Source organism: Octopus sinensis, linkage group LG24 (assembly GCF_006345805.1).
Source record: "Octopus sinensis linkage group LG24, ASM634580v1, whole genome shotgun sequence".
NCBI lineage: Eukaryota > Metazoa > Mollusca > Cephalopoda > Octopoda > Octopodidae > Octopus > Octopus sinensis.
The window spans coordinates 14647735-14667568 of record NC_043020.1 but is presented as its reverse complement, the minus strand read 5'-3'; the positions used below and the strand labels follow the sequence as shown (position 1 = coordinate 14667568).

The following is a 19834-nucleotide window of genomic DNA, read 5'->3' as shown; positions in this document are numbered from 1 at the left end:
GCACAACGAATATTGCCAGACCTGAAGAAAATCTGCACAGTAAGCAAGTCAGCAGATAGTTATTTTGAAATTAAGTATCCATTGCGTTTTGAAGTGCTGCCATCGCGAAAGTTACATTCCAAAAATAATCCATGCTCTAAATCAATTTCTCGACTGGGTTCCATATGACCCCTGGAGGTCCATGGTAGTATTTTAGAGGCCCATAACAAAATTTTGATTTAGATGTATTTAATGCAAGAAACAGCTAGCTTTGTTTACTTTTTTATTCTTTTACTTGTTTCAGTCATTTGATAGTGGCCATGCTGGAACACCGCCTTTTAGTCGAGCAAATCAACCCCAAGACTTATTTTTTGTAAGCCCAGTACTTATTCTATCGGTCTCTTATGCTGAACCACTAAGTTATGGGGACGTAAACACACCAGCATCGGTTGTCAAGCAATGTTGGGGGGGACAAACATATACACACACATACATATATACGACGGGCTTCTTTCAGTTTCCGTCTACCTCCAATGTTATTCAAGGGAAAGGCAACGGCCGATACAGCTTGGCATCAGTGATGTCACAACTCATTTCTACAGATGAGTGAACTGCAGCAACATGGAATAAAGTGTCTTGCTCAAGAACACAACACGCAGCCCGGTCCAGGATTCGAGCTCACAACCTCACGATCATAAGCTCGATGCTCTAACCACTGAGCCATCTGCCTTCACTTCATAGGGATTAATTAATCTACATTTAGAGTTCCTCATGAGATTATCTTTATGGTCCTTAAGAAAGAGGTAAGGCCTGTGCAGGTTTAATCCTTTAACATTTAAACCAGCCTCTAATATTCCTTCGGTTTTATGTTCAAACTGACTAGATCCAGCCTTTCGCACCTATCCTACAAGGTCACTCTCAAAAATAAATGCTCACATCATTGAAATCTCAAAGCTATGAGATAATGCATGATTAATTGAAAATAATGTGAATAAATAAGCATTGCGTTTGACAGTAATTTGAATGCTGAAGGGTTGAACGTTCCATTCTGCTTCCTCGTTTATAGCATTATGGGTGTTTTGTGCCAGAGCAACAAGCTGGCCTCCGTGCCGATGGCACGTTAAAAGCACCATTTGAGTGTTATCATTACCTGCGTCACTTTACTAGCACTTGTGCTGGTGGCACATGAAAAAACGTTCGAGCGAGGTCGTTGCCAGTGCCGCTGGACTGGCACCTGTGCAGGTGGCACATAAAAAAGCACCATTTGAGCGTGGCTGTTGCCAGTACTGCCTGACTGGCCCTCATGCCAGCGGCACGTGAAAGCACCCACTACACTCTCGGAGTGGTTGGCTTTAGGAAGGGCATCCAGCTGCAGAAACTCTGCCAGATCAAGATTGGAGCCTGGTGCAGCCATCTGGTTCACCAGTCCTCAGTCAAATCGTCCAACCCATGCTAGCATGGAAAGCAGATGTTAAACGATGATGATGATGATGATATGTCTTTACTTTTGCCAGGCTACACAAATGAATTGGTAGAGTTTTTAAAGGGAGATAATTTGACGACTATTTTGCTATGTTTACACCAGTTGGTAAGTCTTTTGCAGGACCGTGACGGGTCAATTTTAGTAGTTCTTTGTAATCTCCTACAGTAAATTCAGCTTCCTCTGTGTGTGTGTGTGTGTATCATCATCATCATCATCATCATCGTTTAACGTCCGCTTTCCATGCTAGCATGGGTTGGACGATTTGACTGAGGACTGGCGAGCCAGATGGCTGCACCAGGCTCCAATCTGATCTGGCAATGTTTCTACAGCTGGGTGCCCTTCCTAACGCTAACCACTCCGAGAGTGTATGTACATAAATATTCATAAACATATATACATGTGTATTAGTTGTATCAAATAAATAAATCAAAGCAAAAGTATAGTTTTGTCACATAACTTTATCACATATGTATCAAACAGCTTTATTACACGCCCACACACTTATATAACTTCATAATATACATGTCGATAGATCGATAGATATGTGGAACATTTTGATCAGGTATTGGTATTATTCAACAATGTTAAAAGAACACAATGTTGAACAAAAAAGGATTATAAATCTGAATTTATTAATATTCTTACGTGTTTCAGCAAAGAGAGTATTCATTAAGCATTATTCATTAGCATCGAAATGAAAGAGAGTTGAGTGATGAGGAAATGGGATTTCATAAGCAGGAATGAGGTTTGGCAACAGGAAGAGCATCTGTCTGTAAAATGGTACCTGAAATATCTCCTGTTCAAGCCTATACCAGAATGGGAAAACAGATGTTGGATGATGAAATGAACAAAGAAAATGAGAAAAATTAATTCACTGGACATTTGCTTTGCTGAAAGAATAGTGAGTATAAGTAAGAATATGAATAAATCCATATATATATATATATATATATATATAATATATATATATAATATATATATATATATATATAAATAATAAAATATTAGGGAATAAATCCAAACTTACAGGGAAAAATCAGATTTAGGATTGAATCCAATTTTATAGTAAAATATTATATTATATTAAATTAGAGATAAAACCACTATTAGGCAAATCATACAATGAAAAACTTAAGCCAATACAAAAAATTAATAGTGTTTTACTCATTATCTTTTATTAAACTTTTAATACTTTTGATATATATTTAAAATAATATAAATTAATTAATTTTATGTATTGGCTTAAGTTTTTCATTGTTTCATTTGCCTAATAGTGGTTTTATCTCTAATTTACTATAATATATATATATATATATATATATATATACTTTATTTCAAAGCAGCAGAAATTCGACAAAACCTGTTACTCTGAGTTTCACATTCCCGTTTGTCGGACAGTTTTTTTTAAAAAATATTTTTTTTTTTAACAAAAACTGTCCAACGTTACTCTGAGTTTAACGTTCCCGTTCGTTGGACAGTTTTTGTTAAAAAAAACTTTTTTATCTTTTTAACAAAAACTGTCCGACGAACGGTAATGTGTAACTCAGAGTAACAGGTTTTGTTGAATTTCTACTGCTTTGAAATAAAGGATATTACTCTACCCCTGGTATTTGAGTACTCTTTTTTCCACCTTGTTTCACATTTATGTGTTTACTCCGGTATATATATATATATAATATATATATATATATATATATATATATATATTATTGGTGAATTGAAGAAATGGAGCTGAACGAAGATTGAACAGAAATGTTTTCTGCTGTGATTTTTGCTACCAAGGTATCGGTTAAACTTTTGATTAATCTGCTACAAGATTATTCATCTTCTATTTCACATTATATATATATATATATATATAATATATATATATATATGTGTGTGTGTGTGTGGTGTGTGTGTGTGGTGTGTATACATACATATACATATGTATATGTATACAGCCTTATGATAACTATTCTGAATCTACAAGCAACAAATCAAAATAGTTCTTTCTCTGGGATAAATTATTCTTGTTCATCAGCATCTTCAAAAAACGGCTCAAATTGGTCATACGATTCCTGTTTGCTCTCTGATTTAACATTGGTAATTTCTTCTGGTTCTTCATGATCAGTGAATTCAAGCTGGATGAGACCAATAGCAAAAGCATAACCAACCATTGCAGTAATAGCAAATATTCCTGCTAACACCATGTTCCGTAACTTGTTGGGGTTGTCTTCACTTAAACTACTTGTATTCCTACTCGTACTTTCATTTTCTGTGATGCCAAAAAAAAACAAAAAAATATTAATAAATAAAAGGGGGAAGAAGAAACAATTTAATTACATTTCAATCAAAACAAGAAACGTTTTGTACATCTGTCATTGATTGATAATTGTTACAGTATCTGTGAGGTATATTTGCCATCTCAATATGGCTAACCACTAAGGGTGGGTGTTACTGTAGCTTGTAGCCCCAGGAGAGCATCGTCTCTAGCTGGCTAAAGCCAGCTGGAGACGATGCTCTCCTGGGGCTTGGAGACGATGCTCTCCTGGGGCTTGGAGACGATGCTCTCCTGGGGCTTGGAGACGATGCTCTCCTGGGGCTTGGAGACGATGCTCTCCTGGGACTTGGAGACGATGCTCTCCTGGGGCTTGGAGACGATGCTCTCCTGGGGCTTGGAGACGATGCTCTCCTGGGGCTTGGAGACGATGGTCTCCTGGGACTTGGAGACAATGCTCTCCTGGGGCTTGGAGACGATGCTCTCCTGGGGCTTGGAGATGATGCTCTCCTGGGGCTTGGAGACAATGCTCTCCTGGGGCTTGGAAACGATGCTCTCCTGGGACTTGGAGACGATGCTCTCCTGGGGCTTGGAGACGATGCTCTCCTGGGGCTTGGAGACAATGCTCTCCTGGGACTACAAGCTACAGTAACACCCACCCTTAGTGGTTAGCCATATTGAGATGGCAAATATACCTCACATTGTTGTGCAGTTACTGTTTATACCTCGTTCAGAGATTTATTATTGTTACAGTATCATAGTCTGTAAATATACAGATGTGTGCAATGTGGGTGGGGTGTTTGTGTGTGCATGCATGTGTGAGTGTGTGTGTGTGTGTTTGGTGCAGACATGACTGTGTGTTAAGAACTTTGCTTTGCACTTTCGGTGAAAGCCTTCTATCAGCCTTCAGCTGACCAATGCCTTCTGAATGTAATTGGAAGGTGGAAACTGTGAAGAATCCTGTTGTGTGTGTATATGTGTATATGTAAGAATGTGCATGAGCATTAGCCAACACCAGGCAACTGAGCAGCTCTCACTGATGAAACATATGGAAATACACAAAACTAAACATTTAGTCTCAGAGGTTCTCAAATTTGGTCATGGGGAAATTTCTTCCCCAGTCAGCATATGTATATACATTTACATTCTTCCTACAACACAAGGAGTATTTTACTTCTATGTTTAGCAATATAGGTGTCTAGGCACCCTAGTTGCATTTAGCGACGATTATATCTATATCTGTAGATATATATATATATATGGGCATGGCTGTGTGGTTAGGGAGCTTTCTTCCTAGCTACATGGTTCCGGGTTCAGTCCCACTGCATGGCACTTTGGGCAGGTCTCTTCTACTATAGCCCCGAACCGACCGAAGCTTTGTGATTGAATTCAGTAGGTGGAAGTTACTGCCGTGTGTGTATGTGTGCGTGTAGGTGCTCAGTGCCTCTCCGAAAAAGAGAGACGGTAACTATTTCCCCTCGTCTCTCACCTCTCATCACCAAATCGAACTCTGTAACTAATCATTTGCTTTGATGTTGAGAATCTTATACTTTATAGTTTGTTTATTAATACTGCTAAACTACCAAGGCGGCGAACTGGCAGAAACATTAGCATGCCGGGCGAAATGCTTAGTGGTACTTTGTCTGTCTTTATGTTCTGAGTTCAATTTCTGCTGAGGTCGACTTTGCCTTTCATCCTTTCAGGGTCGATAAATTAAGTACCAGTTACGCACTGGGGTCGATGTAATCGGCTTAATACCTATTTCTGTCCTTGTTTGTCCCCTCTATGTTTAGCCCCTTGTGGGCAATAAAGAAATAAGAAACATTAGCACGCCGGGCGAAATGCTTAGTGGTACTTCGTCTGTCTTTACGTTCTGAGTTCAATTTCTGCTGAGGTCGACTTTGCCTTTCATCCTTTTGGGGGTCGATAAATTAAGTACTAGTTGCGTACTGAGGTCGATCCAATCGACTGGCCCCATCTCCAAAAATTTCGGGCCTTGTGCCTAGAGTAGAAAAGAATAATGCTAGACTACTGCTTGGAAAGTTACTAGACAAGGGTGTGCAATTCTGAAGAGCTCCTATTGCCTTCAAACTGATAGATTAACTGACCAAAAATTTGGAAATATAAATCTCATTTTTTTTATAAGACACCTATGTGATAATTCATATCTCAATCTAAGTGATTACTGTTTAAATTATAAAGTATTTGTAATACAATTACTGGGGGCTTTTTGCTTATGTAAGAAATTAATATTTTAAATGTTTCATAAGCATATATGCCTGAATGATACAATTTGTCTCCCCTGTGAAGTACATCAGGTAAGTACTGACAAAATTGGCAAGCATTGGACAAAATGCATGCAGTATCTAGTTAAATCTAGTTAAATCTTCAAACTCCACCCATCTAACACCCGTGGACATATTTACAAAGTAAGAAAACAGCACAGCTCCCATGACTTCAGGAAACATTTTTTCACGCTGAGAGTTGCTGAAGCGTGGAACAAACTGCCGGCATCGGTTGTTAGTTGTCGGAGCACGGCATCCTTCAAAACTTCCATGCTTCCTGAGATTCGCCATTACTACACTTGATTTTCTCCCCTCCATACACACACAAGCATGTTCACTTTCCAGACATTTCTACATTACTGCATGTACTTTATATGCACTTTCTGACAAGTTGTGGTGCACCTGAGCACTGTATACAATAATTTCATTATTATTATTATTATTAAGTTCTGAGTTTGAACCCCATCAGCCAACTTCATCTTTCATCTGATTGCGATTGATAAAATAAAATATGAACCAAGCACTGGGATTGGTTTTAATATTCCAGTAAAACATCCAAGATGTGAGAATGGGATCATAAAACTAAGAAGACTAAAAGACAATGTGGCTCCTGAAAGTCATTTAAGATGAAGATCTGTGCCGGTGGCACATAAAAAGCACCATCCCATCGTGGCCGTTTGCCAGCCTCGCCTGGCACCTGTGCCAGTGGCACGTAAAAACCACCCACTACACTCATGGAGTGGTTGGCGTTAGGAAGGGCATCCAGCCGTAAAAACATTGCCAGATCAGACTGGGCCTGGTGCAGCCTCCTGGCTTCCCAGACCCCAGTTGAACCCTCCAACTCATGCCAGCATGGAAAGCGGACGCTAAACGATGATGATGATGATGATGATTGGTGGAGGGGAGGTCTGGGATTTACGATTTTTAGAAGTTAAATGAAACAAAAAAAGGTTAAGGAAAATAATCTCACCTTGAAGGCTCTGAGGAAAATAATCATGTAAGATTCGCTTGCAAAAATCTGTCAGTTTTGTACACGCAAGCAAATGGTTCTGCAATTGATTGCTGCTCAGTGGAGCTTTCATCATAGGAGCCAAGTAACCAAAGACTACGGCATCAAATAAGGATGGTCTTGAAAAGAGAGAATTTACAAAGATGCTGTTTTGTAACAAATTGGTTCAACCCGCGTCAAGCATGGAAAACATGTTAAATGATAATGATGATTGTTTATAAGAAACTAGCAGTATCGCCCGGCGTTGCTCGGGTTTGTAAGGGAAATAACTATATAAGCATTTTTAGAGAGTTATAGCCAAAAAATAGCAAAAAAATGCATTAAAAGTGGAAAACAAATGATGGTAAATTTTTTTTTAAATCGTTGACTCATTGTAGACATTTTTAGAGAGTTACTTCCTTTATATAATAGCGAAAAATGCATTAAAATGGAAAAAAATGATGGTAAATTTTTTTTTAAATCGTAGACTCATTGTAGACGCGTGCTAATACCCAGAAGGGCTCGATATGAATCACGACTGATTCAAAATGTGGGAGTAGTTAGGAATCTAAATCGTAGGAGACAGACACACAACTTCTCTTTTATATATAAAAATATATAAAAGATAATACAAAAGTACACCAACCAGAAGATAAAACAGTATTACTTGTGTTATAATTAATAGTTTTAATCCAATTAACATGAGTAATGTAAAGTTGCCTTTTTAGCATAAAATTCTTGTTAATCCTTTTGTTACCAACCCGGCTGAAACCAGCTCTAGCTCTGAGTACAAATGTCTTGTTTTCATAAGTTTCGAATTAGAATATTCCACCAAACCTTAGTTATAATTTATGTTCCTAACACTAGCTGAATAATAACTAAGTTATTTTACTAAATTCTTTGTTATATTTAAAAGTAATTGAAAGAAACACAGAGTCTCTCAAAATAAATACGGTAGCAAAAGGGTTAAAACAGATGTAAAAATGAATGATACATAAGTATGAAGACACTTGGGCCACTGCTAGTTCTTCCTGTCTTAACCCTTTTGATACCAACCCACCTGAAACCACCTCTGACTCTGTAGTACAAATGTCTTGTTTTCATAAGTTTCGAATTAGAATCTTCCACCAAACCTTAGTTATAATTTATGTTCCTAACACTAGCTGAATAATAACTAAGTTATTTTACTAAATTCTTTGTTATATTTAAAGTAATTGAAAGAAATGCAGAGCATCTCAACAGAAATACAGTAATGGAAGGGTTAATGTTAACCATGAAATAAAGGCAGCAAGTTGGCAAAATGCTTAGTAATATTTTGTCCATCTTTATGCTCTGAGTTCAAATTCTACTGCAGTCGATTTTGCCTTTCATCCTTTCAGGACCAATAAAACAAGTACCAGAAGGGTGGCAGAATTGTTAGCACGCCGGGCAAAATGCTTAACAGTAATTTGTCTGCCATTATGTTCTGAGTTCAAGTTCTGCCAAGGTCGACTTTGCCTTTCATCCTTTCGGGGTTGATTAAATAAGTACCAGTTATGCACTGGGGTCGATCTAATCGACTTAATCCCTTTGTTTGTCCTTGCTTGTCCCCTCTATGTTTAGGCCTCTGTGGGCAATAGATAAATAAATAAAATAAGTACCAGTTAAGCACTAGGGTTGATGCATTTGACTAACTCCCTTCCTTGAAATTACTGGCCTTGTGCCAAAATTTGAAACCAATATTAATCATGAAATAGAAATGGAACCAGTTAACAGAGCAAACAGGTTGAGTCAAAGAGAGGTTCTTTGTCTATTGCTTAGTCAAGAGGGATGAGTAGTACTCATAACCTTTTATAGAACCTACAAGATTGGCAGGAAGGAGGCAAATATCTTTAACTGGAAATTTTACCTCAATACTTGCATCAGAATGGACTCTGCTAAAGGCACCCAAAGATTGGGTGGTGGCAGAAAACTGGGAGAGAGATTAAGTCAACCATCCAAGTAGGCGCAGGAGTGGCTGTGTAGTAAGTAGCTTGCTAACCAACCACATGGTCCCAGGTTCAGTCCCACTGCGTGGCATCTTGGGCAAGTGTCTTCTGCTATAGCCCCGGGCCGACCAACGCCTTGTGAGTGGATCTGGTAGACGGAAACTGAAAAGAAGCCTGTTGTATATATGTATATGTATATATATATATATATATATATAATATATATATATATATATATATGTATGTATGTGTGTGTTTGTGTGTCTGTGTTTGTCCCCCTAGCATTGCTTGACAACCGATGCTGGTGTGTTTACGTCCTCGTCACTTAGCGGTTCGGCAAAAGAGACCGATAGAATAAGTACTAGGCTTACAAAGAATAAGTCCCGGGGTTCGATTTGCTCGACTAAAGGCGGTGCTCCAGCATGGCCACAGTCAAATTACTGAAACAAGTAAAAGAGTAAAGAGAGGTGACAGTAGAATTTGAAATCAGAACAAAAGGACCCGGAACTAATAGCACAAAATAGCCATCTGATCCTAATGTTTCCATCATTCCACTATCCTAGCTTGGAATGTGTTGAATTCCAGCATCCAATATGCCTGGCTTTCTCCATCAGTTACAACGAATGTTCCAGTTGACACAACAGAACAGCCTGCTCATAAAATTAATATGCATGTGGCTGTGCACTCCAGAGACACAAGTACCTTTAACCCTTTAGCATTTAAACTGGCCATATCCGGCCAAAAGTATTCTGCCTGTTTTATGTTCAAACTGGCCAGATCTGGTCTCTCACACCAGCCCTACAATATCGTTTTAAAAATTAACAGCTACCTCATCAAAATCTCATAGCTACAAGATAATGCATTTAAACTGGCCATATCCAGCCAAAAGTATTCTGCCTGTTTTATGTTCAAACTGGCCAGATCTGGTCTCTCACACCAGCCCTACAATATTGTTTTAAAAATTAACAGCTACCTCATCAAAATCTCATAGCTACAAGATTAATGAATGATTAGTTCAAGGTAATGTTGATAAAAAAGGATTAATTTTGGCAGAATAATGTGAACACTAAAGGGTTAACATAGTTCTCAGGGAGATTCAATGTGACAGAGAATGTGACAAAGCTGGCCCTTTTGAAATAGAGATACTATTTATTTTTGCCAGCTAAGTTTACTGAAGCAATGAGAAATAAAGTGTCTTGCTCAAGGACACAACACGCTGCCAGGGATTGAACTCATTACCTTATGATAGTGCTGAATACCCATAGACCCTAAGCTACGCACCTTCAAGACAAGGAAATTAGATTACTATAGTGAATATTTTAGTATTTTAACTTGTGTCTTCGAGCCTCTCTCTTTCACTTGTTTCAGTCATTTGACTGTGGCCATGCTGGAGCACCGCCTTTAATCGAGCAACTCGACCCCGGGACTTATTCTTTTGTAAGCCCAGTACTTATTCTATCAGTCTCTTTTTGCCGAACCGCTAAGTAACGGGGGACATAAACACACCAGCATCGGTTGTCAAGCAATGCTAGGGGGACAAACACAGACACACAAACACATACACGCATATATACATATACATATATACGACAGGCTTCTTTCAGTTTCCTTCTACCAAATCCACTCACAAGGCTTTGGTCGGCCCGAGGCTATAGTAGAAACACTTGCCCAAAGTGCCACACAGTGGGACTGAACCCGGAACCATGTGGTTGGTAAACAAGCTACTTACCACACAGCCACTCCGAATAACTTTAAATAATTTTACGCAGCAATAAAAGCTCATGAATATATAAAAGACATCAAAGTCATGGGGCTTTTCTCAATTAATCATATAAGGGAAACAGCTACAAACAGGAAACCATAATGGGTCAAAGTGTTTCAGAAAAGTTTCCCTTCTACTGAGATAAACTAGAATTAGTCACCAAAGTATTGTAGATTTGGATCCTTGATCAAACAGAACAAAAAAAAAACTGGTTTTTTATGAGTGGATGCATAACAGATAATACCTACAAATCCAGAAACTTAAAGACTCATGATAAATCAGTAAATATTGTTTCTAAGTGGAGAATGGCATAAAAATGCCAAAATAAGAGACTACAGAGTACAAGGAATTCTTTCTCAATATCATATAAGCAATTACATTTGACTGAATCAGAAGTGACAGAATAAAAGAAAATAAAACTACCTTTCTCCAAAAAAATAACGATTGTTCCCCAATTTCTTTTCCAATAAATTGAGACAAAATTTTGCTTCTCTGTAAATCTAAAACAGATGGAAAAATACTTCTTAAAAGCAGAGAATATTTTGAAGATGGCTTATTATAATCAATATGAATTATATTTTATTAAACTTAACATTTTTAACATTTTTAAAAATTGCTAAATTCAAAAATTTTAAAAAAAGGAATGTGTTCAGCAGTAGGAAAATCCTTTTAATTTTCATTTGAGTACATGTTAGCTAAAGTCAAACTATGTCTAGTTATAGACAACACAGAATATAATAAGAGAAGAATGAATTTATTGTTTACAGTGCTCAGGTGAACAAACAGTGACTAAGTCCTTAAGAAAAATAGAAAAAAAAAAGTGGTGGGGCATCAGGTGTATTGTTGGTGGATTTCAGGAAGCATGGAAGTTTTGAAGGATGTAGTGTCTTGACAGCTAACAACTGATGGAGGTAATTTATTCCATGCTTCAGGAATTCTGAGCATGGAAAAGCATCGGAAAATGTCATGGGTGCTGTATTGTTTTTTGATTTTGAACACTTGTCCATGAGTGTTAGACATATAGATTTCAAAATGTTGCCTAAAATTGTTGTTGATGAATAATCTTGTGGGTGTCTACATTAGGAGTACTCCGTCGGTTACGACAACGAGGGTCCCAGCTGATACGATCAAGAGAACAATTTGCTTGTGAAATTAACGTGCAAGTGACTGAGCACTCCACAGACATGTGTACTCCTAACGTAGTTCTCAGGGAGATTCAGCGTGACAAGGCCGGCCCTTTGATATACAGGTACAACTCATTTTTGCCAGCTGAGTGGACTGGAGCAACGTGAAATAAAGTGTCTTGCTCAAGGACACAATGCGTCGTCAGGTATTGAACTCACGACCTTACAATCATGAGCCGAATGCCCCTAACCACTAAACCACACGCCTTCACAACTACACACATAAATGCATAATCCTAAATAATTATCACAGAAGATAAGATGAGCAAAGGAATGAAGTCATGCGATTTCAAAGGTTATTTTGAAAACATGTGATTTCAGGTCCAGTGTTACTGTTTGGCACCTCAGGCAAGTGTCTTGTGCTATAGCCTCAAGCCAGCCAATGCTTTGTGAGGGGAATTGGTAATCGGAAACTTTGCAGGAGTCCAACGCGTGTGTGTGTATGTGTGTGTTTGTTTACATTGTGTGAATAAATGTTGACTGTGTCTTTATGAACACAAAACAGCGACATTCTCTGGTAAACATGTCCCATGGATGTGAAGACATGTGAAGACCAGTAGGATGGAAAATACATCACTTGAAAGATAAATGGGGAGGGGCGACAAGAGTGCCCAGCTATAGAAAAGAAAATCTACCTCAATAACTCTAGTGTAACCCATGTCAGCATGGAAAATGGACATAATGCATGCATGTATGTATGCATGCATGTATATATATATATATATATATCTTTCCTCCCTTTTCTATTTGGCCTTGTATCTATGTACACTGTTATCATCATCATAACCATCACCGTCATCATCAGTAGAATCATTAGAGCTGTGGGAAAATTCCAAGTTCAAATTGTGCTGAGCTCAACTTTGGATGTATTTGGGGTACTTAATTGTGCTCGTGACTTAGTTTTTGCTTCTTCCATGGGTATGAGTAAGTATCTCATTTATTTCTTTGCCACATTTATCACTGACGAAGGGAGGGTTCCTTTGAACTAACCCTGAAATCGGTCCGATATGGTAATAATGGAATTTTTTAGAAATTTCTGTCGGCCTTTTTTGGAGTAGCGTGCATATTGTGAAAAATTATAATGGTAATGGACAATGAGTCTAATTTCGGCATATTTGGCATTAGAAATTTTTTTCATTTGCCCTCATTTATAAGTTATATATATATATATAAGTAGAAGTAGTTTTTAATTAAAATCCAAAGACAGACAATGGATGTGCTAAGACCAGCCCACCACAACAGAATTGAAATCTTAAAACGAAAGTACCACATAAAAAACATTAGTGCAGGTGCTGGTGCTACTTAAAAAGCACCCAGTACACTCTGTAAAGTGGTTGATAGGCATCCAGCAATGTAGAATTTGTTATTTTATTTACTGGAATATTTTCCATGATTATGATAAAACTTTTAATGCTACAAACAGATTCCTAATTATAGGATACAAGGGGAGAAAGCAGGATTAAAGTGAGAAAAATCACTGATTCACTGCTCTAAGTTTGATATTAATCAAATTCAACATGCTTATCATACTTACACAATTATTCTGTTAATTGGCCAAGAACTAGATTGTTTTAGAATTAATGAAATTTAAATATGATACTAGACTAAAACGGTTATAGACTATTTGAGATGAGACTGGGATAGTACCAGTAATATATTGATGTTCACAACGGTTTTCCAAAGTTCTTACTTTCATATCAACTTCTACATCTGTGACATTCTCACTGCTTTTAGAATATATTCTTGATTTGGCTTTCCTCCGCATCTTGCTGGGTATATAGAAATTCAGTGGAAACGGAGACGCTTTAGCAAAACCTGGTCTGGTAAGGTCTATGTAAGTCTTGGCATCAATCCACCATAAATGAAGCTGAAAATAATAATTATTATATATTATATTATTATATTTTTATATATTATTATTATCATTATTATTATTATTATTATTATTATAAAATAATATAATTATTGTTCAGTAACTGGAATAGACAGCCGAATCAAGGAAGTGCTGTGGACAACAGCAAACAGAATAATAATCTAGGACAAAGGATAAAACAGATTGCTTTAGAAAAAATTGTTAAAAGTAACAGGTTGAACCAGATTTCAGTTAAAAAAAAAACAACTAATATTTAATTACTTTATCAAGTAATATAATTATATTGTAGTACCATGTTTAGTTCTTTGTACTGTTTATGTGTTTAGTTCACATGATGTGTTAGTGTAATGACCTAACAGATATCAAACTAAGCAGTATTATTTTTCATACAGATTTCATGGTTTCATGATGAGAGAGTGTGTGTGTGTGTGTGTGTGTGTGTGTATGACAATAAAAATTACTTGGGACACAAAACTCTGCTTGTGTAGACCTGTTGAGGCAAGTGAAATCGAAATCAATCAAAAATCAATGGAAATTGCAATTGTGATACCAGTGCTGGTGGCACGTAAAAGAAGCATCCGAACGGGGCCATTGCCAGCACCGCCTCGACTGGCCTCCGTGTGGGTGGCACATAAAAAGCACCAACTGATCGTGGCCGTTGCCAGCCTCGCCTGGCATGTAAAAAGCACCCACTACACAGAGTGGTTGGCATTAGGAAGGGCATCCAGCTGTAGAAACACTGCCAGATTGGACTGGGCCTGGTGCAGCCTCCTGGCTTCCCAGACCCCAGTTGAACCGTCCAACCCATGCTAGCATGGAAAGCAGACGTTAAAAGATGATGATGATGATTTAAGTCATCATCACACAACAAAAATTGATGCTGATGCACTGGAAACTATAATGAATTCAATAATCATTTTGGGATGAACATGGGATGTATCCCCACAATTCATTCCATTTCGTTACCAACCCGGCTAAAACCGGCTTTGGCTCTGTAGTATAAATGTCTTCTTTTCATAAGTTTTCAATTAAAATCTTCCACTAAATCTTAGTCACAATTTATGTTCTTAACACTAGCTTAATGATAACTAAGTTATTTTACTGAATTCTTTGTTATATTTAAAATAATTGAAAGAAACACAGAGTCTCTCAACAGAAATATGGTAACAAAACAGATGTAAAAATGAATGATACATAAGTATGAAGACACCTTGGGCCACTGCTAGTTCTTCCTGTCTTAACCATTTTCATACCAACCCACCTGAAACTGCCTCTGGGTTTGTAGTACAAATGTCTTCTTTTCATAAGTTTTCAATTAAAATCTTCCACTAAATCTTAGTCACAATTTATGTTCCTAACACTAGCTGAATGATAACTAAGTTATTTTACTAAATTCTTTGTTATATTTAAGATAATTGAGAGAAACACAGAGTCTCTAAACAGAAATATGGTAACAAAAGTGTTAAAACAGATGTAAAAATGAATGATACATAAGTATCAAGACACCTTGGGCCACTGCTAGTTCTTCCTGTCTTAACCATTTTGATACCAACCCACCTGAAACTGCCTCTGGGTCTGTAGTACAAATGTCTTCTTTTCACAAGTTTTCAATTAAAATCTTCCACTAAATCTTAGTCACAATTTATGTTCTTAACACTAGCTTAATGATAACTAAGTTATTTTACTAAATTCTTTGTTATATTTAAAATAATTGAAAGAAACACAGAGTATCTCAAAATAAATACTGTAGCACAAGGGTTAAAGATATATTAATTGGTATACTAAAAAAAAACTGTTTAAACCTTACATTTAAGGTGACAAATAATCAAACACAAAGAAAGAGACAGTAATGTTTGCAAATCAATAGACAAAAATATACTTTATATCATAAAATATATTTTTTGTTTTAAATTTTTATCCTCAAACCTGTTCAAGTAATATATATATATATTTCTTTATTGCCCACAAGGGGCTAAACATAGAGGGGACAAACAAAGACAGACAAAGGGATTAAGTCGATTACATCGACCCCAGTGCGTAACTGGTACTTTATTTATCGACCCCGAAAGGATGAAAGGCAAAGTCGACCTCGGCGGAATTTGAACTCAGAACGTAACGGCAGACGAAATACGGCTACGCATTTCGCCTGGCATGCTAACGATTCTGCCAGCTCGCCGCCTTAAGTTAAGTAATATATATATATTACAATGAAATATACGGGCACATGCATGTTAATATTCTTAAGTTATTACACCTGGAAAAGTACGGAACAAGATTTCTACAGTAGAATTTGCCTAGTTCGTCATTTCTAAAGGAAACTAAAAAGTACCTAAAATTAAAATTCTACTGTACTTAAAATATTGCAGCTGAGAATAACATTTTTTAAAATTTACTATATTTTATTAAAACAAAAATTATAAAAACATTATTGGGTTTTTCCTAAAATAAGCCCATCCGATTTTATGCCTTTGGGCTTATATTCAGAAACTCTTTTCGTGTATAGCTCCAGTAATTTTTATTATTTTCAGAAAAAAAATTATCTAAGCAAAATTATTTCAGTCTGTATTTAAGTCCATGGGCATATTTTTGGAAAAAGCAGTATTTTAAAAATGAAATAAAGATTAATTTTTAAAAAATTAGAATTCACCTAATTAGTCATCCCTAGGAGAAAATTGAAAGTGATGAATTAGGTGAAGTAATGAATTAGCCAAAGACGAATTAGGCTAATTCTACTGTATTAATGTTAACGAATAAATTTTACTTATGATTTGTCAGATTAATTTTTTTTGCTTTTTAATGAGCATATGGTTGATTTGAAAACATTTAAAGACCATTCTACTGCAATTAATGTTTTTTTTTTTGGGGGGGGGGTGTAAAAGGAAAAAGAAACCTTGTGCAATATTATTTACAACTTCATAATTTTATTGTTTGTAGTTAATACAACTAAATAAAATGATTATTTTAATGGTATATTTCAAAAGACATGATTTAAAAATTTTTTTCGTTTTAATTTACTTTTGATTATTTTTGTACCATGTTTTTAAAGATTTATTTATTTTTTAGATTCTCATAATAAATAAAATAAATTATCTCAAATTTACCTAATATAATGTATTTTAATTTCAAAAACGTTATTCTCAAGTACAGTGGAATTTTAATTATAAGTACTTTCTAATATCCTTTAGAGGTGCCAAATTAGGTAAATTCTAATGTAGAAATCTTGTTCTGTACTTTTCCAGGTATAACATGGAATATTAACATGCATGCACCTGCATTTTTCATTGTAATCCACTTTTTTTCCAAGCAATGCAATAATACAAATGAATATTCTCTTGTTAAAAAAATACTTGAATTATTTTTCATTGTTGACGATTTGAATTAAAATAAGAATTTTATGAATGAGAAATATAATTATAATTGTAAAAAATATTAGATCCTATATCTTCATTGTATATAAAATTTTTATTTGAAACAAAGTACATAACGTGAACACACCAAAAAAGAAAGAGCAAAAATTCATTAAGAAAAATAATTTTCTGTATCATACATCATCATCATTTAACACCCATTGTCCATGCTGGCATGGGTTGGATGGTTTGACTGGGATGGCACACTGGAAGGCTGCACCAGACTCCAGTCTGATTTGGCATGGTTTTCTACAGATGGATGCCCTTCCTAATGCCAACCACTCCAAGAGTGTAACGGGTACTTTTATGTGTCATTTGTGTGACACTGGAATGCTTTTATGTGCCACCGCATATGGGTGCAAATTTGCATGACACTGTTATCTGCCACGACTGCAATTTTGCTTGGCTTGATGGGTCTTCTGCTCAAGCATGACATAATGCCAAAGGTCTCAGTCATTGTCTCCATGAGGCCCAATGCCACTTTGCCTCTGTGAGGCCTAACGTTCAAAAGAACTCAGCTACTTTACCTCCATAAGGCCCAACACTAGAAAGGAACTCAGCCACTATGCCTCTGTGAGGCCCAATGCTCGAATTCACTATATAATAATGAATATTAATGTAATACTTTTATATATTTGTTTTGCAAGATTTTTGATGTGAAATCGTATGTTGAAATAGATATTGTTGTATTTCGGAATGGTCATTTTGCCAGTTTAGCCAATAAAAACACACGCACTATATATTTGGTGTTTCTTTGCCTCAGCATTATTTATTTTTTACATTAATCTTAATCTTATTTCAGCCAGAGTTCTTTCGTCACACTCCTGTGACATCATCAGTGGTCCTTTGCTTTCTTCTTTCTTATTTGTGTGTCTCTCCTTACTAACGGTCAGCCATTTTGTATTTTGTATTCCTATTGTATGTGTCTTCATTTGCGCATGCGTCAACCTCTATGTGTGTCTATGTTTAGTTAGTGGGGGGGAGGGGGAGTGCCTGTAATATTTGTATCTCCTGTTTATATACATTCATGTAATTTGTTTTTTGTTTTGTTTTTGTGACGAAAGAACTCTGGCTGAAATAAGATTAAGATTAATGTAAAAAATAAATAACACTGAGGCAAAGTAACACCAAATATATAATGCGTGTGTTTTTATTGGCTAAACTGGCAAAATGACCATTCCAAAATATAACAATAATGTAATACTATTTTTATTATAAAATCAAGAAATAAATTAGCTATATCTATATATAGTAAGAAGAGCTAGCAAGAAGAGATATGAGAATATCTGAAATATATAGTAAGAAGAGAATCTGATTATATGAATAGTAAAGCCATGGCTAAAATAAAATTTTTTTAAATGCAAAAATAACCAATGCAGCCATCATAAGGCAGGATGAGCCATCTGCCCTTGTTAGGGCAAAGTTAGTTAGTCGAAATTCATGCAAAATAAGAAGAAACCCTGCAATTCAACAACTGTTCTTGTCAACTTGCCTGAAAATTAAAAATCTGAATTGATAGAAAGCCAGGCAATATGCTTAGCAGTATTTCACCTGTCTTTACATTCTGATTTCAGGCCTTGTGCCTTTAGTAGAAAAGATTATTTATCATCATCATCATTTAACGTCCGCTTTCCACGCTAGCATGGGTTGAACGATTTGACTGAGGACTGGTGAACCAGATGGCTGCACCAGGCTCCAATCTGATCTGTCAGAGTTTCTACAGCTGGATGCCCTTCCTAACGCCAACCACTCCAAGAGTGTATCATCATCATCATCATCATCGTTTAGCGTCCGCTTTCCATGCTAGCATGGGTTGGACGGTTCAACTGGGGTCTGGGAAGCCAGAAGGCTGCACCAGGCCCAGTCTGATCTGGCAATGTTTCTACAGCTGGATGCCCTTCCTAATGCCAACCACTCCAAGAGTGTAGTGGGTGCTTTTACGTGCCACTGGCACAAGTGCCAGTCAGGCAGTACTGGCAACAGCCACACTCAAGTGGTGTTTTTTATGTGCCACCTGCACTGGCAACAACCCCACTCGAATGTTTTTCACATGCTACCGGCACAAGTGCCAGTAAGGCAACGCTGGTAACGATCACGTTTGAATGGTAAGGCAGCAAGCTGGCAGAACTGTTAGCAAACTACATAAAATGCTTAGTAGCGTTTTGTCTGTCTTTACATTCTTATTTCTTTACTGCCCACAGGGGGCTAAACATAGAGGGGACAAACAAGGACAGACAAACAGATTAAGTCGATTATATCAACCCCAGTGCGTAACTGGTATTTATTTAATCGACCCCGAAAGGATGATAGGCAAAGTCGACCTCGGCGGCATTCGAACTCAGAACATAATGGCAGACGAAATACCGCTAGGCATTTCGCCCGGTGTGCTAACGTTTCTGCTAGCTCACCGCCTTTGTCTGTCTTTACATTCTGTCCTCAAATTCCTCCAAGGTCGAATTTGCCTTTCATCCTTTCAGAGTTGATAAAATAAGTACCATTGAAGTACTGGAGTCAATGTAATCTACTTCCCCCTCACCTCAAAAATTGCTGGCCCTGTGCCAAAATTTGAATCTATTACTTTTATTATTAGTTATCATCTATCTCTCTCTTTTACTCTTTTACTTGTTTCAGTCATTTGATTGCGGC

The 19834-nt window shown here is 36.8% G+C and overlaps 1 protein-coding gene across 3 annotated transcripts in view; it reads right to left on the bottom strand.

Annotated features, from left to right (window-relative positions):
- Positions 1–1900: 1900 nt before the first annotated feature.
- LOC115223928 (metaxin-1) overlaps positions 1901–19834 on the bottom strand; it is a 28821-nt gene continuing 10887 nt past the window's right edge. The window contains exons 5-9 of one of the 3 annotated variants that reach the window (XM_036513064.1): positions 13599–13775; positions 11148–11224; positions 6978–7135; positions 3343–3719; positions 1901–2420 (exon numbers count right to left, since the gene is read on the bottom strand). In XM_036513064.1, coding sequence (XP_036368957.1) covers positions 3469–3719; positions 6978–7135; positions 11148–11224; positions 13599–13775 — 663 coding nt within the window. In that variant the 3' untranslated portion in view covers positions 1901–2420; positions 3343–3468. The remainder of the gene's footprint in view (positions 2421–3342; positions 3720–6977; positions 7136–11147; positions 11225–13598; positions 13776–19834) is intronic. The other 2 variants (XM_036513065.1, XM_029794664.2) reach the window with 2 other exon arrangements.